This window comes from Tachypleus tridentatus, chromosome 10 (assembly GCF_004210375.1).
Source record: "Tachypleus tridentatus isolate NWPU-2018 chromosome 10, ASM421037v1, whole genome shotgun sequence".
Taxonomy (NCBI): domain Eukaryota; kingdom Metazoa; phylum Arthropoda; class Merostomata; order Xiphosura; family Limulidae; genus Tachypleus; species Tachypleus tridentatus.
This window is the reverse complement of record NC_134834.1, coordinates 117,123,826-117,147,615: the sequence shown is the minus strand read 5'-3', so window position 1 is coordinate 117,147,615 and position 23,790 is coordinate 117,123,826. Positions and strand designations below refer to the sequence as shown.

Genomic DNA, 23,790 nt, shown 5'->3' with positions numbered 1-23,790 from the left:
GAACTTGAGAACTCTGTTTCTTCATTCAGTATTTTATTAGTTTTAATCATGAGATGTCAGTTAGGGGAGAAGTGGCTGTATGTTATTGAGATATATGTCAATGATGACAATGTTTTGTCTAAATAAGAGAAAATGGATATAAGTGAGTTTCATATTTTGTAATAATAAATCACATATGATGTACTTGTAGAGCTCAGTCTTTCTTACAGTTTATCTGCACAATACTATGAAAAGCCAGTATTTTAAATATCTAAATTACAGATATATATCATTAAATATATACAGAGTCCATATGGACCCCAGGTGTACTGAAAGGTGGGTATTTTAATGTGTACTGATGAAGTTTAAATCTTTGGGTTGGTTTGTTCCACTGTTTTCATGTATAAGCTTTAATTTCAATAACTCATTAAATTATTTCAAACTTAACTTTTCACATTAATTTTAGTTTTTTTTTTGTTCCATTTCTTTTGAAACTAGTATGAACCAGGATGTTTGTGTTAGTGTCACAGATGTCTATATTGGTGTTAATGGTGAATATATAGATAATATGAGTTAGTATTAGTGTTAGTGATTACCGTGTTGGTGTTATAGATGTTTGTATTGGTGTTAATGATTACAGTGTTGGTGTTATAGATGTTTGTATTGGTGTTAATAATTACCGTGTTGGTGTTATAGATGTTTGTATTGGTGTTAATGATTACCATGTTGGTGTTATAGATGTTTGTATTGGTGTTAATGATTACCATGTTGGTGTTATAGACGTTTATAGTAGTGTTAATGATTACTATGTTGGTGTTATAGATGTTTGTAGTAGTGTTAATGATTATCATGTTGGTGTTATAGATGTTTGTATTGGTGTTAATGATTACTGTGTTGGTGTTATAAAGTGTCTGTGTTGATGTGAAATATTTCCATACTGGTGTTATAGATGACAATATTAATTTTTGCTAATCTTTATATTTTTTGTTCTGAAAGGGAATTCACTTAGTCTTTATATCCAGAAACAACTGAGTAAGTTAGATCTTTGGACACAGCCATTTGTAGAAGTTGTAGAGCACATTCAGTCTGGTATTGACATCTGTGATACCTGGCAGGATATATGTCAAAAACTCACCACTCTTTTCTGGCCTAATTTTTCTCCTCATCCATGGAATGGGGGACCTTTTATTCCCACCTACCTTGTGAGGTTTGGAGAAAGATTGCAAGAGGTTGGTAAACAGTTCATGTGGACTTTATATAATAACATACTGTATTTTTATGGATTTACAACGTGTGACATGTTTGAAAACTATACATAAATAAGTGTTGTGTGTAGATAGTTTTTTTTTAACGTACAAGTGGTGGATGTTGTCAATCTACAGTACACTTGTTGAAATCTTAAGACTAAATCTGAAATATTTTGAAATGTTTTTTACTTTGACCTTTGCATATATTTTATGTGATTATAAAAAAGTGTTGTTGTTTTTCTGACACGGATATTTAACATTTTTCAGATTCTGACCCTGAGAAAGGTTCACAGTCAGCTGTCAAAGCTTCTAAGCATTGACGAGCAACAAGAGTTGAATATGGAAAATGCCTTCAAAGGTTTTCAGCAGGTTAACCCCCTTCAATACAATCCATACACTGACATTCTTTGGAAGACGGCTGTTGCACAGCATGAACGAGAACTGGGAACAGCTGAACACAGAGTTGCTGAAAAACTTAGGTCTCATCTTCAGACCATACAGAACAATGCACTTCAGGTTGTTAAAATTATCTTTGGTCTATAAGGAACAGTTGTAGCAGTGATTTAATTATGTGTACAATATGTCTGGAACCAATTGTTGTAGTAGCTATTTATTTACATGTGCTCCAATAATATGGAAGAATTGCATTAATGATGTAATTACATTCACATTATAAACTTGGATCTAACAATTACAATGATTACACATGCAATAGAAGGCTACATGTAACAGATGTAATATTGGTGTACTTACACATGCAATAGAAGGCTACATGTAACAGGTGTAATATTGGTGTACTTACACATGCAATAGAAGGCTACATGTAACAGATGTAATATTGGTGTATTTACACATGCAATAGAAGGCTACATGTAACAGGTGTAATATTGGTGTACTTACACATGCAATAGAAGTCTATGAGTAGTAATTGTAGCTTTGATATGCTTAACCGTTCATTTTGTATACAGGAAAAATAGTAAAATGTAAAAAAGACTTCTGCTACTTGTTTGTAAATCAAGAGATTAATAACATTTGGTGAATTACTTTATGTAAAGCTTATACTGTTGTTAATATATCATAGGCAGTTTATTTATAGAAAGACTATTTTTAGTGGTTTATAAGATTTCTGATGTTGGTAACTTACATAAGGCATGAGAACAAAACATACATTTTGTGTATTTCAGCTTATGCAGGAATTCAAAAGATATGAAGAGCTTGTGAAACGTTCCAGTATAAGAAATGAGCTCACCCCTGAAAGGTAATTATGTCTAAGTACATGAAATAAGCTGGCCCCTGAAAGGTAACTATCTCTAAGTACATGTAAATGAGCTCACCCCTGAAAGGTAATTATGTTGAAGTACATGAAATGAGCTGGCCCCTGAAAGGTAACTATCTCTAAGTACATGAAAATGAGCTCAACCCTGAAAGGTAATTATGTTGAAGTACATGAAATGAGCTGGCCCCTGAAAGGTAACTATCTCTAAGTACATGAAAATGAGCTCAACCCTGAAAGGTAATTATGTTGAAGTACATGAAATGAGCTGGCCCCTGAAAGGTAACTATCTCTAAGTACATGAAAATGAGCTCAACCCTGAAAGATAATTATGTATAAGTGCATGAAATGAACTGACCCTTAAAGGTAACTGACCAGTACATCCAGCTGTAATTTTTGTGTAACAATACACAGTTCATATTAAGGTGATTACAGACTTGAATTAGCTGACCGATACATCCAGCTGTTATTCTTATATATAACAATTTTCTTTTGTGTACAATGAACTCTCAACTGGAATTGTAAATGTTCCTAATGATGATTGAAGTTATTAATTATGCATAAAACTGTTTGCATTCTTACTTTAACCAAGTATTTGCTAATTTACTATAGAAACAAATGAATGAAGTATGTTATTAACTCAACTGTGAAAAATTTTTGGAAGCAGAAATGGAACCAAACAAACTTGAAGTCTCTTTGTTATCCCTTCTCCAAGAGAAATTCTTTCAATTTATCCATGACTTCATGGGCTTGAGATACTGTATTTGCTTAATAAGTGAATATGTTATTATGTTATTGAGATTAGAAGAACTTTAAACATACTGTGGTTGTGGCAAATACTGAGTTCCAGAGTGGTGTAATTTAGACCAATTAAATACCATTTAATTCAGAACATTTTCAATCATAGTAATATAAACCATTAATTATGTATTTGTGGACAGATCAGGTTTTGTTATTTTATAATGAATACTGAGATTCATTGTGTTTTTCTTCTAGTATTGATTCTTTGTTGTGGTAAGTTTTCTAATGTATATCAAATGTTTTTTTGTATTGCTGTGTAGGATGCTGTGAATTCCATTGTCTTTTATTGCTGGTATTTAACATACTTAATACACTTTGTGTGTTACTTCATTAAGTTATTGAGTTTGTTATCAATGTTTCTTTATGTTGTATTAGGGAAATTCTTCTTGGTCAACTTTCAGAATATGTTAAAACTGTGAGAAAAGAATTTTCTGTGTATACGGGAGAAGGAAACCCACTGAGGCTGGCCAATATGCCAGAGATTATTAGTAATATTCTGTGGGTTCGACAGTTGGAAGCTAAGGTGTGCTTTTTATTTTTATCAAACAATTATATTCATCAAAATGTTTTCATAAATGTTCAGTAATATTTGAAAACTCTTTAGGTCTTTGTTTATGTACAACTTAGGACTTTTTAAATTTTTATATATGATGCTCAGACTAATTGACTTTGTCCTTGTCTCAAGTTTGATATGTTTAATACTGGAAGATATTTCTGACTTCAGGTATTTATCTATGATTCCTAATCATTGGGTGTACAATGTTTCTTTCATAAGTTTTATTTTAACCCTATCACCCTTGGTATCCTTTGCTGCACATGACATGAAGCTTCAGTGTCTTATAATAAAAGGTTTATTAAACTACCTTCTGTTTATATTACACTAATTAGAATAGGATAAAATCTTAGCTAATAATCCATATTATAGTAGTATGTAAGAATAGGATAAAAACTTACCTTGTAGAACTTTTGCTGAAAAAAGTTTGAAATATATTTAGGAGGTCTTAGGGACTACACAAAGGAATTTGAGATAAGGAAAAGTATTTTTAATTTTAACATGAAAATTACTTTGCATAAGAATTATTCAAAACAAATGCTCAGTATCTTCAAAACAGATCTTATTAGTTTATTAAAAATACATCACTACATGTTAGAGACTTGTAATATTAAGTGAAATAATGCTGAATGTTGTGGTGATATGAACACTATCTTGGAAGTATTAAATCTATAAAGACTAAATGAAGACAAAAAAGTCACACAGTCTGTCATATAGACTGAGTTCATGTTGGGAGAGTTAACTGAATTCTGATGTGAGTTTACTTATTCATAAACAGATCATGTGTTATTACACATGTAGAATGTATCTAGTTATTATTAAACAGTTTGATAATAGTAATATCACATATCATTGTATAAATAATAAGATACAGTTCTAAAACCAGAAACTCTACCTTCAAGTGATAGATATACTAAACAGGTATTTTCTAGTTATTACAAAGTCCTATTTAGAGAGTAAGGTTGTACACTATATCGGTGGTGTTCATATTATTTTTTTACAGTATGGTGATACACTGGTAGTTTAGTATTTCATACTAACATTCTGATGTAGTGTAGTTACCGTAAAATTATTACTTGGTGATCAGTGATGACGAGAAAACCCACTTGTAGAGAAAAATATATATGTAATTGCAATCAAGTACCATTTCTTAACCTCAAAATTACAAGAACCGATACACAATTTAAAACAGAAATCCACCGAAAAATCACCCATACTGGACTATACATTCCTTGGAACTCAACACATGAAACGAAATAAAAACTCAACATACTAAGAAACCAAATAACACAGCCATAAAACTATGCTCACCAGATAAAATTAACGATGAATTAGACAAAATAAAACAATACTTCATCAACATCATTAAGTTTCCTCCATAAACCGTAGAAAGCATTATACGCACACACCTAGACAGAAAGCAAAATCAACCAACAAAAGTAAATATATCTCACGAATCAAAAAATCATGAAACCATATACTGCTGCATACCATATATTCCCGACATCAGCAGACAAATAACCAACATTTGGCAAAAACTAGTAACAAAATATGACATTCCAGTTAATACCAAATTTATCCAAAAACCAGAGCACATAACTGAGGTCTATACTATGTAAAAACTACACTGACAAACACCACACCAACATTATTTATAAAATACAATGTGATAACTGCCACGACTTCTATATTAGAGAAACAAGTAGAAAAATGGAAACCAGATTCAAAGAACACAAAAAGTCACCTTTACATGTTTTCAAATGCTGCAAATCAAATAAACACAACATAACCATAGAAAACACCAAATACTAAATAAAGAAACAAACATAAACAAACGCAAAATTAAAGAAGCCTTACTTATACAACAACTCAAGCCCAAAATAAACCAATACAAAGGAACACCTTTATACCTATATTAATATATAATCAAACATCTAAGCACGCCCCTCTACATTCCTACACTCAATTACACAACTCCCTTCAAACATGTGGTCAGCTTCCGGTCAGTTACCTCTTTCTTTCTTTGTGAACCTGACGATGACCGAAGAAGTTCGAAATGTTGTTCGCTCCTCTACATAGAATTTTCTCAACCCAAACCAGCCGTTTTTACGTATATAAAATTATTATTTGTTTACAGTGAGGTGATACACGGGAAGGTGGATATTAACGTGTTGATGTTGTGTAGTCACCATAAAATAATTGTTTACAGTGAGGTGATACACTGGAAGGTGGATATTAACATAGTGATGTTGTGTAGTTACCATAAAATTATTATTTGTTTACAGTTAGGAGATACGCTTGAATGTGGATATTAACATGTTGATATTGTGAAGTTACCATAAAATAATTGTTTGTTTATAGTGAGGTGGATATTAACATGCAAATGTGTGTTTTGTTTGTTTATAAGGATTGTATACCTTTTGTTTTTTAAGAAAGAGAAGAAGATGTTTAGACTTGAATTTTTATTAAATTTCAATAGCTGGATCTCTATTTTTATTTTTAACACTACTTCAGCCCATCTGGGTTATGGAAGGGTTAAGTACAGTGCATTATACCTTATAGTTACATCTTGTAAACCATCATAATGGAAGCCTAGTGTAATTCTTATTTGTCCTGTTTCAGGTTACTGTTGTGATGTAAATTTTTACAAAACCAGTATAACTGAGTGAGAAGTTGTGAATCGAGTAACAGACTGACTTTGACATTTATTTTTATTATCGTAAACAACTTATTCACAGAATAATTGGAAAAATACATTAGTTGCATAAGATGTTGTCTAAACCTTGTATAAGTATAGGTTCTTAAAAGACAAACTAAAAGTGCCATGTGCATAAGTTTGTCTTTTGTTCTCAAACATTATTGTTGTTATGTTTTTATACTTTGGTTAAGTAAACCCCCAACTTTAAGTTCAGTTATGATGAGAAAGAGAACACTGCAGATTGTTTTGTAAATATGTATTGAAAAAGAATGTATTTGGGTATGTTAGTGTGGAAGTTGTTTCAAATATATCTTAAAAGATCTTTGGATGTTAAACCAACATGATGTTTAATGTTATTTTTATTGTATTGATAACAACCAAAACACAAAGATATATATATATGTAAAAATAGGTGCTTACGTATTACTTAATGTGAAGAAACTTTCATTAGCTTAACAACTACAGCAGAATAAATTGGCAAAAATCCCCTCAATTAAAAGCATTATTTCTATTTTTGTAGTTGATAAGGCTTAAAAGTTCTTTGGTTATTTTGATAAGGCTTAAAAGTTCTTTGGTTATTTTCACACACATTTTTGTACAGTTGTTTACTACATGTGAATGTGTATGTTTGAGCATACAAGTGCATGTGTGTTTACTGTTTATATTTCTTAAATACGTTTTAGTATATGGTTTTCTTCTATAGGATATTAAGTCCTGCATGTGTTTATTGTATTTTGAAACATCAATGTTTTCAGCTCTTGCCTTTGCCTTTACACATGCATAACAAGTATGGTTTGAAATATTTCCATTAAAGGTGAAAGAAGTCGGAAGGATATGCCATATGTTGCTTGGTGATGTGTCTGGTAGCCAAGGGTTAACATCAGAAGTTCAGGTGGCACTGGATGAGTTTCAGGATTACCACAAGGACCAATTTGACAACTGGTGTAGAGAAATCCAGTCAGGAATCAAAGAAAGATCCTTAGGGTAGCATATTTTATCTACATTGAATTGTCATCACAGTATTTTGTTTTGGAAGCTGAGTTTTGGACTCATATATGTATGTGTGTTTATATATTTGAGTTTCATCATACTGATTGTAATGACTGGTTTGATGTTAGATGTTACGAGTAATTAAATTTAACAGAAGTAAACTTTGAAAAGAGATATTATTAATTAAATTAATCAGTAAGTAACTTTTTGACAATAATTTCTAGAGTATATTAAATTATTTAATTTTAATAATATTCATTAATAAATTCGTAGATATGTTTGAAGATAAAAGGTTTTGTCCTTTAAAAAACTAAATTATTTCAGCATCATCTTTGGATTTTCTATGTAATATATGTTTTGTATGTAATATATGTTTTGACTAATATGTGTTTTGTATGTAATGTGTTTTGACTGTAATATATGTTGTGACTGTGTCCTTCAATTGTTATGTATATAAAGTTCTTTCCTTTTTATAATATATATTGTTTACTTCTATACTTAACATTGGTAGGAATGATGTCTTATAGTTATTTTTGTAAAATATTGATTTTGTTCTAGTCTAGAGACTGATCAGCCTGTGCTATCACTTGACAACAATGGTCAACCTCGAGTGAATTACAGTCCTCGTTTGGTATCTTTAATACGAGAAGTAAGACAGTTGAGGGTTCTTGGTTATAACATACCAAACAAAATTCAGGAGTTGGATGAAAAATCTAAAAAATATTATCGCCAAGCAAAAGAATTACAACAAGTAATTATTATCTTTGAGCTATAGTAACTAGTTTGTTATAAATAAGATGTCGTATTATCTGTTAGACTATAGTAACTAGTTTGTTATAAATAAGATGTTGTATTGTCTGTTAGACTATAGTAACTAGTTTGTTATAAATAAGATGTCGTATTGTCTGTTAGACAATAGTAACTAGTTTGTTATAAATAAGATGTCGTATTGTCTGTTAGACAGTAGTAACTAGTTTGTTATAAATAAAATGTTGTATTGTCTGTTAGACTATAGTAACTAGTTTGTTATAAATAAAATGTTGTATTGTCTGTTAGACTATAGTAACTAGTTTGTTATAAATAAGATGTTGTATTGTCTGTTAGACTATAGTAACTAGTTTGTTATAAATAAGATGTTGTATTGTCTGTTAGACAGTAGTAACTAGTTTGTTATAAATAAAATGTTGTATTGTCTGTTAGACTATAGTAACTAGTTTGTTATAAATAAGATGTTGTATTGTCTGTTAGACTATAGTAACTAGTTTGTTATAAATAAGATGTTGTATTGTCTGTTAGACAGTAGTAACTAGTTTGTTATAAATAAAATGTTGTATTGTCTGTTAGACTATAGTAACTAGTTTGTTATAAATAAGATGTCGTATTGTCTGTTAGACTATAGTAACTACTTTGTTATAAATAAGATGTCGTATTGTCTGTTAGACAGTAGTAACTACTTTGTTATAAATAAGATGTATTGTCTGTTAGACTATAGTAACTAGTTTGTTATAAATAAGATGTCGTATTGTCTGTTAGACTATAGTAACTAGTTTGTTATAAATAAGATGTTGTATTGTCTGTTAGACAGTAGTAACTAGTTTGTTATAAATAAAATGTTGTATTGTCTGTTAGACTATAGTAACTAGTTTGTTATAAATAAGATGTTGTATTGTCTGTTAGACTATAGTAACTAGTTTGTTATAAATAAGATGTCGTATTGTCTGTTAGACTATAGTAACTAGTTTGTTATAAATAAGATGTCGTATTGTCTGTTAGACTATAGTAACTAGTTTGTTATAAATAAGATGTCGTATTGTCTGTTAGACTATGGTAACTAGTTTGTTATAAATAAGATGTCGTATTGTCTGTTAGACTATAGTAACTAGTTTGTTATAAATAAGATGTTGTATTGTCTGTTAGACTATAGTAACTAGTTTGTTATAAATAAGATGTCGTATTGTCTGTTAGACTATAGTAACTAGTTTGTTATAAATAAAATGTCGTATTGTCTGTTAGACAGTAGTAACTAGTTTGTTATAAATAAAATGTTGTATTGTCTGTTAGACTATAGTAACTAGTTTGTTATAAATAAAATGTCGTATTGTCTGTTAGACTATAGTAACTAGTTTGTTATAAATAAAATGTCGTATTGTCTGTTAGACAGTAGTAACTAGTTTGTTATAAATAAAATGTCGTATTGTCTGTTAGACAGTAGTAACTAGTTTGTTATAAATAAAATGTTGTATTGTCTGTTAGACTATAGTAACTAGTTTGTTATAAATAAAATGTTGTATTGTCTGTTAGACTATAGTAACTAGTTTGTTATAAATAAAATGTTGTATTATCTGTTAGACTATAGTAACTAGTTTGTTATAAATAAAATGTCGTATTGTCTGTTAGACAGTAGTAACTAGTTTGTTATAAATAAAATGTTGTATTGTCTGTTAGACTATAGTAACTAGTTTGTTATAAATAAAATGTTGTATTGTCTGTTAGACTATAGTAACTAGTTTGTTATAAATAAAATGTCGTATTGTCTGTTAGACATAGTAACTAGTTTGTTATAAATAAAATGTTGTATTGTCTGTTAGACTATAGTAACTAGTTTGTTATAAATAAAATGTTGTATTGTCTGTTAGACTATAGTAACTAGTTTGTTATAAATAAAATGTTGTATTGTCTGTTAGACTATAGTAACTAGTTTGTTATAAATAAAATGTTGTATTGTCTGTTAGACTATAGTAACTAGTTTGTTATAAATAAGATGTTGTATTGTCTGTTAGACTATAGTAACTAGTTTGTTATAAATAAGATGTTCTATTGTCTGTTAGACTATAGTAACTAGTTTGTTATAAATAAAATGTTGTATTGTCTGTTAGACTATAGTAACTAGTTTGTTATAAATAAAATGTTGTATTGTCTGTTAGACTATAGTAACTAGTTTGTTATAAATAAAATGTTGTATTGTCTGTTAGACTATAGTAACTAGTTTGTTATAAATAAAATGTCGTATTGTCTGTTATACTATGGTAACTAGTTTGTTATAAATAAGATGTCGTATTGTCTGTTAGACTATAGTAACTAGTTTGTTATAAATAAGATGTCGTATTGTCTGTTAGACTATAGTAACTAGTTTGTTATAAATAAAATGTCGTATTGTCTGTTATACTATAGTAACTAGTTTGTTATAAATAAGATGTCGTATTGTCTGTTAGACTATAGTAACTAGTTTGTTATAAATAAGATGTCGTATTGTCTGTTAGACTATAGTAACTAGTTTGTTATAAATAAGATGTTCTATTGTCTGTTAGACTATAGTAACTAGTTTGTTATAAATAAGATGTCGTATTGTCTGTTAGACTATAGTAACTAGTTTGTTATAAATAAGATGTCGTATTGTCTGTTAGACTATAGTAACTAGTTTGTTATAAATAAAATGTCGTATTGTCTGTTATACTATAGTAACTAGTTTGTTATAAATAAGATGTCGTATTGTCTGTTAGACTATAGTAACTAGTTTGTTATAAATAAGATGTTCTATTGTCTGTTAGACTATAGTAACTAGTTTGTTATAAATAAGATGTCGTATTGTCTGTTAGACAGTAGTAACTAGTTTGTTATAAATAAGATGTCGTATTGTCTGTTAGACAGTAGTAACTAGTTTGTTATAAATAAGATGTTCTATTGTCTGTTAGACTATAGTAACTAGTTTGTTATAAATAAGATGTCGTATTGTCTGTTAGACAGTAGTAACTAGTTTGTTATAAATAAGATGTCGTATTGTCTGTTAGACAGTAGTAACTAGTTTGTTATAAATAAAATGTTGTATTGTCTGTTAGACTATAGTAACTAGTTTGTTATAAATAAGATGTCGTATTGTCTGTTAGACAGTAGTAACTAGTTTGTTATAAATAAGATGTCGTATTGTCTGTTAGACAGTAGTAACTAGTTTGTTATAAATAAAATGTTGTATTGTCTGTTAGACTATAGTAACTAGTTTGTTATAAATAAGATGTCGTATTGTCTGTTAGACTATAGTAACTAGTTTGTTATAAATAAGATGTCGTATTGTCTGTTAGACTATAGTAACTAGTTTGTTATAAATAAGATGTCGTATTGTCTGTTAGACTATAGTAACTAGTTTGTTATAAATAAGATGTCGTATTATCTGTTAGACTATAATAACTAGTTTGTTATAAATAAGATGTCGTATTGTCTGTTAGACAGTATTCATGATAAAATTTAGTTGAATGTGTGGTAACTATATGTTGTAGAAACACAAGTGATGTTTCAAAAGTCTTGTGTCTTTCATCTTCAGAAATCTGACTACAAAAGGCAACTAAATTTTATCACGAGTATGAAAAATTGAAAGGCTGCTGATGTCTTTCCTTATGAGTTGCTTTAAATCATAAATTAAAAAGTATTAACTGATAGAAGGAAAACCATTCTTCTAAATAGTTTAACATTCCAAGGTTTTACAAAAAAGAAAATAGAAACTGACATAATGAAAACAATATCAAACACTAAGGTTTCTTTTCTCTCTAAGTTTCCATGACAAAGAGTGAAATCCCATGATAAAAATAATAATTGAGTTTAATTAGATCATCGTAACTGCTTGAATATATAAAGACTATTTTGTTACCCACTTATAGGTAGTAAACTTTTACAAAACAATTGCTGATCACATGATTACCAGTCAGCAACCAATGATGTTGGAGGCAGCTCGTGCATTTACCCGCCTTGTCACAGAGAAAAATTCTATACCCTGGGATGATGTTGATGCCTTAAAGTCATATATAAGTACTCTACAAGGAGCTGTGGAGCAACTGTCGCGACAGAACAGAATGTTGCGTAAACAACATTTCAGTGTTTTGGAAAAAGTAAGTTTTTATTTCACTCTCTCATAGGTGCAACATTCACTTGGGTGTATATAATTGTTTTAAAAAGCTGTTTTTGGACATCAAACCTTGCATCATAAATATAGACATTAATACTTGATAAAGAAAATGAAAGATTCTTGATATGTTAAATTCTAGTTTTCTAATATTTGGCCCAATAAAGATAGCAATTACCAGAGTTCCAGTGTTAACTCTTTTACTGCTGCACTCGTGGATAACATTGGCCTTATAACCTTGAGAGTTTCCGTACCATAACTTTTAATATTATGAAATTTGGTTGAATGGATGACAACTACCTGTTGTAGAAACACAAGTGTAGGTCATGAGGCTTCAAAAGTCTTCACATTTTGTCTTCAGAAGACATTAATTTTTGTAGATTTCAAACACGAACTTTGAGAACCCAAAAATTATTAAATTGCAATATCTCATTTCTGTTGAGAGCAAAGACTGAGTCAACGTAGTACAACATTTCCAGTTAAACTGTGGCTTTCCCTTTTAAGTCAGTTACAAAAAACTTTAAGATTTATGTAACATGAAATGTGTTTTTTTATTGGTTATAAGCATGAACTTAAAGGAAATAGGTGTGAACATACAGGATGTTTTCATATGATGATATAAGGGGGGATACTCTGGTAGGTTTTCTAAATATATTGATATTGCAGGAAATGAAAAGAGTGTGAGTTTTTGTTTTATGTTTGAGCTTGTTGGTGTCTGAAGTCTGAGTTTCTAATTTGTTAACCATTACAGAAGTTGTATGGCAGATGTAATGTAATATAAACTGTCCCATAAGACAAAAGGATATATTGTAATGTACAAAAAAAAGATATTTTGCATTTTAATATTTTCTTTGAAGTTATTAAATTAAAACGTATATAACATTAGAAGTTGAATTATAAAGTCCATTTTCATACCAATTTGATTGACATACAATAACAAAATTGTTTAATTAATTTTTAAAATAGTTGTCCAAATGTCTTGACATGCACTCTTTGACACATCTATAATGAGAAGACCAATACATGTATTAAATGTTACCATATACAAGGCTGCATTCGGCATTATGATGGTATCAATACGTGCATCCTATGTAATACATTTATTAAAAGCTACAATATACAAGACTGTTGTGTGCACTACAGTCATATAAATGTGTATCTTAATACATGCAGTAAAAGTTACGATATACTTTTTAAAAATACACCAACTCTTAAGTACTTACTGATAAATGTAGTACTTAACAGGTACTGATCTTGATAAATACTGACCTGTTACGCCAACAGCAGAAGTGGAAGGATATTCTGAATGATATTAGGAGCATAATGACTAGACTTCTGGAGCAGGTGGGTATTCTACAGAACCAAAGAAATTATATTTTATTCATTAATTATCATTTTTGATCTTGTGTATGTTAATTATCACTTACTGATCTTGTGTATGTTAATTATTACTTACTGATCTTGTGTATGTTAATTATCACTTACTGATCTTGTGTATGTTAATTATCACTTACTGATCTTGTGTATGTTAATTATCACTTACTGATCTTGTGTATGTTAATTACCACTTGCTAATCTTGTGTATGTTAATTAGCACTAACTGATCTTGTGTATGTTAATTAGCACTAACTGATCTTGTGTATGTTAATTATTACTTACTGATCTTGTGTATGTTAATTATTACTTACTGATCTATGTTAATTACCACTTGCTAATCTTGTGTATGTTAATTATTACTTACTGATCTATGTTAATTACCACTTGCTAATCTTGTGTATGTTAATTATCACTTACTGATCTTGTGTATGTTAATTAGCACTTGCTAATCTTGTGTATGTTAATTATCACTTGCTAATCTTGTGTATGTTAATTATCACTTACTGATCTTGTGTATGTTAATTATCACTTGCTAATCTTGTGTATGTTAATTATCACTTGCTAATCTTGTGTATGTTAATTATCACTTGCTAATCTTGTGTATGTTAATTATCACTTGCTAATCTTGTGTATGTTAATTATCACTTGCTAATCTTGTGTATGTTAATTATCACTTACTGATCTTGTGTATGTTAATTATCACTTACTGATCTTGTGTATGTTAATTATCACTTACTGATCTTGTGTATATTAATTACCACTTGCTAATCTTGTGTATGTTAATTAGCACTAACTGATCTTGTGTATGTTAATTATTACTTACTGATCTTGTGTATGTTAATTATTACTTACTGATCTTGTGTATGTTAATTATTACTTACTGATCTATGTTAATTACCACTTGCTAATCTTGTGTATGTTAATTATTACATACTGATCTATGTTAATTACCACTTGCTAATCTTGTGTATGTTAATTATCACTTACTGATCTTGTGTATGTTAATTATCACTTGCTAATCTTGTGTATGTTAATTATCACTTGTTAATCTTGTGTATGTTAATTATCACTTACTGATCTTGTGTATGTTAATTATCACTTACTGATCTTGTGTATGTTAATTATTACTTACTGATCTTGTGTATGTTAATTATCACTTACTGATCTTGTGTATGTTAATTATCACTTACTGATCTTGTGTATGTTAATTATCACTTACTGATCTTGTGTATGTTAATTACCACTTGCTAATCTTGTGTATGTTAATTAGCACTAACTGATCTTGTGTATGTTAATTAGCACTAACTGATCTTGTGTATGTTAATTATTACTTACTGATCTATGTTAATTACCACTTGCTAATCTTGTGTATGTTAATTATCACTTACTGATCTTGTGTATGTTAATTACCACTTGCTAATCTTGTGTATGTTAATTAGCACTAACTGATCTTGTGTATGTTAATTAGCACTAACTGATCTTGTGTATGTTAATTAGCACTTGCTAATCTTGTGTATGTTAATTAGCACTTGCTAATCTTGTGTATGTTAATTATCACTTACTGATCTTGGGTATGTTAATTATCACTTGCTAATCTTGTGTATGTTAATTATCACTTGCTAATCTTGTGTATGTTAATTATCACTTGCTAATCTTGTGTATGTTAATTATCACTTGCTAATCTTGTGTATGTTAATTATCACTTGCTAATCTTGTGTATGTTAATTGTCACTTGCTAATCTTGTGTATGTTAATTATCACTTGCTAATCTTGTGTATGCTAATTACCACTTGCTAATCTTGTTTATTTTAATTACCACTTGCTAATCATGGGCATATTAATTACCACTGATAAGCAAGGTATGTGTATTCATGATATCTTGAGCAATTCCTTCTCCATGTTCCATGGAAAGCATAAATTGGAGGTCTACAACTGAAATTAACCAAGTCCCAATATAGTACAATTAGAGATGATTTCTAGTGATTTGTACGTATTATCATATTTCATGTATCAGGCTTTAGTGATGTTTGAAATATCAGACCAAAGTTTAGGTATAATAGTATTACATTGGATTTCTAGTGATTTTTACAATGAGACTTGTTTCTTTTACCAGCCTTATCTTTTGTTTTAAAAACTATATCATAAAGAACCTCACTGTAATTTTTGTAGTAAACTAATTTAAAGGAATTTTGTTTTATGTTCTCTTTGTCACAACAATATTAAAAAATTAAAAGTATTTTATACCAAAGTAAATAACATACATTGACTTTCATTTCTAGGGCTTTGCTGTAGAATACATGCGACCATGGCGTGCACACTGGGATCGTCAGTTATACAAGGCACTAGAATATCAATACCAACTTGGTCTTGAAACCCTAAATGAACATCTGCCAGAAATAAAAGTTGACCTTGTTTACAGGTTACTCATTCATCATTTTATGTTACTTGTGTCTTCATTATGTGAATAAAATATGAAAACAATGAAACTGTGTTCTATAGTATATTTCTAGTGACCTTACAGTGTTGTTTATTTAACTTATGATATTTATACTATTATCTTATAAACTGTTTCCTGCAGTATATTTCTAGTGATCTTACAATATTCTTTACGATTTAACTTATGACACTCATACTACTATCTTATAAACTATGTCCTGCAGTGTTTCTGTGACCTTATAATATTGTTTACGATTTAACTTGTGACATTCACACTATTATTTTATAAACTGTGTCCTGCAGTGATTGTACAGTGTTCCCCTTGGTGTGGATTCCTGTACATAGTGAGGAGACCTTCCAGGGAAGGTTCTGTTCTTTCAGTTTACCTCCTCTGGGATCTAAACATCCACCCACATGTTTGCCGTGCAAGGCAAGCTGTGGAGGGGATGAGAGGATCCTTTTGGTTGAGGGGTCCAACTCTAACACACCACTTTGACCTTGAATTCCTGAAACGGGCAGCTTTGGGGTGGCCCTCCTTGGGTCAGTTGCTGGTCCACTTGGGCTAGGGTCAACCAAGCACCAGTGTTGGAAGTTCTCAGCAGGTGTTGTGGACATTGTGTCTGATGCTTGTATTTGGGTATAGTGCTCACGAAACCCTGGTGTTGCTACAGTGTCCTTGCTTGATATTGTAGTGCATCCCCTCATAGGGCTCTGTGGTGGGTGGGGTCAGTGGGCACCAAAATTTCCTTTTTTCCTATGGATCCTCCAAATAAAAGTTTAAATAAAATAGTGAAAAAACAGTCAATAGGTAAACGACCACATCTTGAAGACTGAGCAGCAATCTTCAACATCTGTAACACCAATTATACCTCATTTTCTCATCCTATATTCTCTTTCAGAAAAACCTTTAGGGCAAATATCTCCATTTTTTATTCAGAAGGGACTAGAGGGACTTGCTGGCACTCCAAAGTCAGTAAAGAAGCTTCGATCTGGTAACATATTGGTAGAAACATCCACATCTCAACACAGTGAACTCCTTATGTATCGAAAGACAATTGGGGATATACCTATTGAGGTTACACCTCATGCTACTTTGAATTCATCATTTATTGTTGAGAGGGATTTGAAGAACATCCCAGAGTCAGAGATTCTCCCTGGTTTCTCCATTCAAGGAGTTTCTGCAGTGAGGCATATCTCCACTTGCAAAGATGGAATTTTGCTGCCGACCAATATCCTCATTCTGACATTTACATCACCACATCTACCTGCCACCATCAAGGCAGGTTATCTTAATTGCAGGGTAAGGCGATACATTTCAAACCCTCTCCAATGTTTCCAGTGTCAGAGATTCAGTCACTCAAAGACGTCATGTCGTGGTTCCTTAACGTGTTCTTGTCGAGGTGGCAAAGACCATGAAGCCTACGAGTGTGAAACAGACCCTCATTGTGTCAATTCCAATGGCTCTCCCTTATCCTACTTTCGTTCTTGCCCTAAATGATTGGAAGAAAAAGAGGTGCAGCATTTGAAAACAATTCATAACATTACTTATCCAAATGCTTGAAAGTTGCTGTCCACCACTACATCTCAGGTGTATGCTGCTGCACTTCCTTCCACTCTTACAGTGGGAGTGCAGATGGATCTCTCTGTGCCTCCAAAATAATCATTCTCAAAAGAAATGAAAAGTCTTATGACCTCTATGGTTAAAATAGTTTGTGAATCAACTTCAACACCCATCTCTGTCCCTTACATACATTCCAACAAATCCCAAGATCCACTTCCTTCAGTTATGTGTACAGACATTTCCTCGGATACATCTTCTTCTCCCACCTGAAGATGCAAAATGATCATCTGTTCACATCCTCATTTGCTAGAATCCTCTTCCAACAGCAAAGACCTGCCCAGTTGACCCAGGGCAGGATCCATGGAGGTTGATGGACCTCCCTTGAATAAAGACAGTAAAGTAAAAAGACGTGGTCTTAAACAGAATGGTTCTCCACCCAATTCGCTTACACATAAATAAAAGTGGCTACCTTGATACAATGGAACTGTCAAGGTTTACATTCTAATCTGGATAATATCAAAACACTGATTCCTTCCTACCATTTTGTATGCCTTTCCTTACAGGATACCTGCCTCTACAGTCACCTTTTGGCAGTTTTCTTTATACAGAAATGACAGGCTGTGTGATGGACGAGTGCATGGAGGGGTGGCACTGTTGGTTGATCAGCGTGTGCCCACCCTGTCTTTGACACTTGACACACCCTTTGAGGCTGTAGCCATTGGTGTTTCCTTGGGTTGTACCATCACAGTTCTCTCTACCTGTCATCTGGAGAGACATATGATCAATCAGACCTTGATGTTCTCATTGAACAGTTGCTGTCTCCCTTTTTAATCCTGGGGGACTTTAATGGGTCACTTTGTAGAGCATATGCTCTCTGATCACAACCTTTCTCTTTTCAATACTGGTTCTTCTACTTATTTTCATGCACCTAGTCAGTCCTTTACTGCTATTGATCTCTCAATTTGCTCCCCTTCACTATTCTCACATTTTCAGCTGGATCAGGTAAACTGGCTCTCTTTTACTGCTCTCACAGAACTTGATCCTACCATCATTTGTAAGTCATCAATAGACAACTGTGTGGCAGCAGTAATTGACTGTATTATACAAGCAGCTGCTCAATGTATTCCTAAAACCTTGACACGTTTCCCACGATATCCTCATCTGTGGTGGAATCCTGCCTGCCACATGGCATGGATGGCTCAAAAACTGTCATGGGATTCCACACTCTCGAACCACATTGCTTTCCAGCAGGCCTGTGCATATGCTTTGGGTAAGACGTCAAAGCCTGAAGGAATCTTGGATTAAGTTTACAACCAGCCTATCTTCTACCACCAGTTTCAAAGTCACATGTGACAAGATTCAAAAGGTCAGTGGGCAACATAATTCTGTCCCGCTCTCACTCTTGCTCTCTAATTGCCAGGAAGTAGCTGATACCCAGAGCATCGCCGATACTCTAGGTGAAAGCTTTTGCCAGGTATCTAGCACTTTTGCTTATTCCTCCACCTTCTTTACCATCAAGATTCGGGCAGAGTAATCACCTCTTTCCTTTCTAGCTGATTGTCTCTACGACTGTAATCGTCCCTTTACACTGGTGGAACTCAAACTGGCTCTTCATTGGTATGGTAGTACATTTGTTGGACCTGATGATGTTCACTATGAAATGCTGCACCATCTATCTTCTGCTTCTCTTGCTATTCTTCTGATTGTTTTTAACCGGATACTACAGGAAAATGTTTTTCCTGATGCTTGGTGCCAGTCTATTGTCCTACCTTTCTCTTACTCTGGGAAGGATTCCAAAATCCTTCAAACTACCATCCAATTGTTTCGACGAGTTGTCTCTGTAAAACCTTAGAAAGGATGGTTAATGCTCATCTTGTTTGGTTCCTCTAAACAAACAACCTCCTCTCGCTTCACTCAGTGTGTGTTCTGAAAACAGAGCTCCACCGTGGACCACTTGATTTGACTTGAAATGTCAATCAGAGAAACCTTTCTCAAACAACATCTTCTATCAATATTCTTTGATGTTGAAAAGTCTTATGATACAACATTGAGGTATGGAATGTTACGAGACCTCCATGTATATTGGTTATGTGGCCATTTGTCCATTTTTATTGAAAATCTTTTAATGGACAGAAGATTCCAAGTTTGTGTGGGTTCGACACTTTCCCATTCTTTTCTTCAGGAACTTGGAGTCCCTCATAGCTGTATTTTGAGGGTCACTCTTTTCAGTATAAAGATTAATGTCATCACTGAACAACTCCCTCTCAATGTTGCAAACACACTCTATGTTGATAACATTCACATCTCGTGTCAGTCGTTGAACATGAGGTATATTGAGTGTTAGGCACAGACTGCTCTCAACCATTTACTGAAGTGAACCACAGCAACCAGCTTTAACTTCTCTCTCTCAAAAAACCGTTTGCATACACTTTTGCCACCAATGGGGTATTCATCCTGATCCTGAACTCTGTATTGGTGACATTGTGCTGTCTATAGTCCCTGAGACAAAGTTCTTGTGGCTTATCTTTGACCATATGCTGACCTTCATACCACACATCAAGCAGCTACAGGTCAAATGTACAAGAGCACTAAACATCCTGCATGTCCTCTCTTCCACCACTTGGGGAGCAAATCGATGTTCTATGCTAAAGATATACAGTCATGTGAAAATGTTAGGACACCCTGTGAAAGCCTGTGTATTTGTGTAACATTTTTGGATATATAGATATTTAATCTCAATTTTAATAATACTGAGAGATTATAGGAATATAACTAAACAATTAAAACTGAAGAAAAGACTTTTCAAGATCTTCTGTAAATGTAATTCTACAAAAATGCATATTTTAACTGAGGAAAAAGTTAGGACACCCTACCTCCTAATAGCTAGTGTTACCCCCTTTGGCTGAAATAACTGCAATGAGACGCTTCTTGTAGCCATCTACCAGTCTTTGACATCGGTCTGAAAAAAGTTTGCCCCACTCCTCAATGCAGAATTCTTTCAGCTGTGACATATTTGAGGGGTTTCTTGCATGTACAGCCCATTTCAAGTCACCCCACAGCATCTCAATAGGATTAAGATCTGGGCTTTGACTCGGCACTTCCACGACTCTCCATTTCCTAGTTTTCAAGGAGTCCTTGGTGGATTTACTGGTATGTTGTGGGTTATTGTCGTGTTGCAGGGTCCAGTTCCACTTTGGCTGTTTTGCTTCCATAAGGATTGGAAAGAGAAAGTTGTTCTCACTAGGCTACGCATTGGTCACAGTTTTTTAGCTCATCATTTTCTTTTATCTGGAACTGATGCATCAATGTATAGTCTGTGTGATACTCAGGTCACAATAAGTCACATTTTATTTTCTTAATGTCGTAATAACTTACAACGACGGCACTATTTTAAACATGTTTTGTCCCAAGGCTTGTCCATAACATTAGACAGTGTTATTGGTGATAGTGACAGTTTCCATCTTGAAAATGTTTTTAGTTTTTTAAAGGCCATTAATGTTTTTAATGCCATTTAGGTTTTTAATTTATACATTAGACCTTTTTTAATGTGATTCCCTTTTAAGAATCACAGTCCATCTAGTTCCATTTGAAATTAGAAAATGGCCATAACATCAAATAACTCGAAACCAGGACTGGAAAAGCCAAATTCAGGTGACTGATGCTGCTGTTTAAACTACCCATTAGTCATTCTGGGGAGTTATTATTAAAATTTTGCTGGAAGTCTTTTAAAACTTTTATTACTCTTTGGAAATGGCCATAATGTCAAATAACTCAGAATCAAGACTGGAAAAGCCATCTTCAGGTGACTGATGGTGGTTTTTGTACTTACCTGTTAGTCTTTCTGGTGAGTTATGATAATTATAATTACACTGCAGAAAGTCCTTTACAACTTGAATTACTGTAGTTTTTCTTGATGTTGTAGACTAGATGTAAACATTGGATTTTCTTGCATTTATGTTTTTTAAACTTTGTTTTGTTTTACCTTAATTTCCTTTTATGAATTTTACTAAATTTAATTTTAACTTTTTACTGGATGTTTGACACAGATAACCTAGCTGCTTTGTGTCATAAAACACCAAATCTGCCAACCAACCAACTTACAGTGTTGTTTGATTTAACCTATGAAATCAGTACTATTATCTTATAAACTGTGTCCTGCAGTATATTTCTAGTGATCTTACAATATTGTTTATGATTTAACTTGTGACGTCAATACTATTATTTTATAAATTGTTTCCTACAGTACATGTCTAGTGATATTACTATATTGATTTAACTTATGACGTCAATACTATTATTTTATAAACTGTGCCCTATAGTACATTTCTAGTGATATTGATTTAACTTTTGATGCTGCTACTTCTACTTTAGAAACTGTGTCCTGCAGTTTAGACCTCCTATTGAGGAAGTGAGAGCCAAATATTATGTCCAGCTCAAGAAGTTCATGTCTATTCCCATGCTATTTAAAGGTGTTAATGATGTAGCAGAAAACCTAATATTTCCCATTATTGTGGATCGGAATGCCAACCTTTTTATAACTGTATATAAAAAGGCAGAGGACTTGTTTCAAAGAGTTAACAATGTGAAAGAAAGATTCAAAGTAAGTGATTCAATAAGACTTTAAATATTATTTTAAAATCAGTATTGTTACTGTATCTTGTATTAAGTTCACAAATTATTAAATCATTTTCTTTGTTGCTTTATCATGAATTAAATTTAGAAATTTTTAAATTATTATTCCTGCCCTCTATTGAATTTAGTCTAGAAGGTTTATAATCAGTATATTACTCTATATGGTTGTTTGTTGAGAAACATGTTAAACAACAATATTGTAACTCCTTTTATTAAATTTGCACATTTTAAAATTATGTATGGTTACTTTATTGCCTACTCGATTGATAAACTTAAAGATTACAGCGGTTATTCTTGTAAATTCACAAGTTCTGGAGTCAGTTTTGTAGTTCTGTATTCTACTAAGTTCACAAATTGAAGAGTCAGTTTTGTTGCTTTATCATTTCTTAACTTCATAAATTGAAGAGTCAGTTGTGTTGCTTTATCATTTATTAATTTCACAAATTGAAGAGTCAGTTTTGTTGCTTTATCATTTCTTAACTTCATAAATTGAAGAGTCAGTTTTGTTGCTTTATCATTTCTTAAATTCACAAATTGAAGAGTCAGTTTTGTTGCTTTATCATTTCTTAACTTCATAAATTGAAGAGTCAGTTTTGTTGCTTTATCATTTATTAATTTCACAAATTGAAGAGTCAGTTTTGTTGCTTTATCATTTCTTAACTTCATAAATTGAAGAGTCAGTTTTGTTGCTTTACATCTACTAAATTCACAAACTGAAAAGTCAGTTTTGTTGCTCTTATTTATTAATTTCACAAACTGAAGAGTCAGTTTTGATGCTTTATCATTTATTAATTTCACAAGTTGAAGAGTCAGTTTTGATGCTTTATCGTTTATTAATTTCACAAACTGAAGAAATAGTTTTGTTGCTTTATCATTTATTAAATTCACAAATTGAAGAGTCAGTTTTGTTGCTTTATCATTTCTTAACTTCACAAATTGAAGAGTCAGTTTTGTTGCTTTATCGTTTATTAATTTCACAAACTGAAGAAATAGTTTTGTTGCTTTATCATTTATTAAATTCACAAATTGAAGAGTCAGTTTTGTTGCTTTATCATTTATTAAATTCACAAATTGAAGAGTCAGTTTTGTTGCTTTATCATTTATTAAATTCACAAATTGAAGAGTCAGTTTTGTTGCTTTATCATTTAATAATTTCACAAACTGAAGAGTCAGTTTTGTTGCTTTATTATTTATTAATTTCACAAACTGAAGAGTCAGTTTTGTTGCTTTATAATTTATTAAATTCACAAGTTGAAGAAATAGTTTTGTTGCTTTGTCATTTATTAATTTCACAAACTGAAGAGTCAGTTTTGTTGCTTTATCATTTATTAATTTCACAAACTGAAGAGTCA

At 31.8% G+C, this 23,790-nt stretch overlaps 1 protein-coding gene across 1 annotated transcript in view; it reads left to right on the top strand.

Moving 5' to 3' along the window:
- Positions 1 to 23,790, top strand: part of LOC143228462 (cytoplasmic dynein 2 heavy chain 1-like) — a 197,919-nt gene that overhangs the window by 24,925 nt on the left and 149,204 nt on the right. Inside the window, 10 exon segments of the mRNA XM_076459717.1 lie at positions 976 to 1,208; positions 1,494 to 1,742; positions 2,411 to 2,484; positions 3,676 to 3,823; positions 7,366 to 7,535; positions 8,100 to 8,292; positions 12,191 to 12,418; positions 13,678 to 13,776; positions 16,089 to 16,228; positions 22,178 to 22,406. Coding sequence (XP_076315832.1) covers positions 976 to 1,208; positions 1,494 to 1,742; positions 2,411 to 2,484; positions 3,676 to 3,823; positions 7,366 to 7,535; positions 8,100 to 8,292; positions 12,191 to 12,418; positions 13,678 to 13,776; positions 16,089 to 16,228; positions 22,178 to 22,406 — 1,763 coding nt within the window.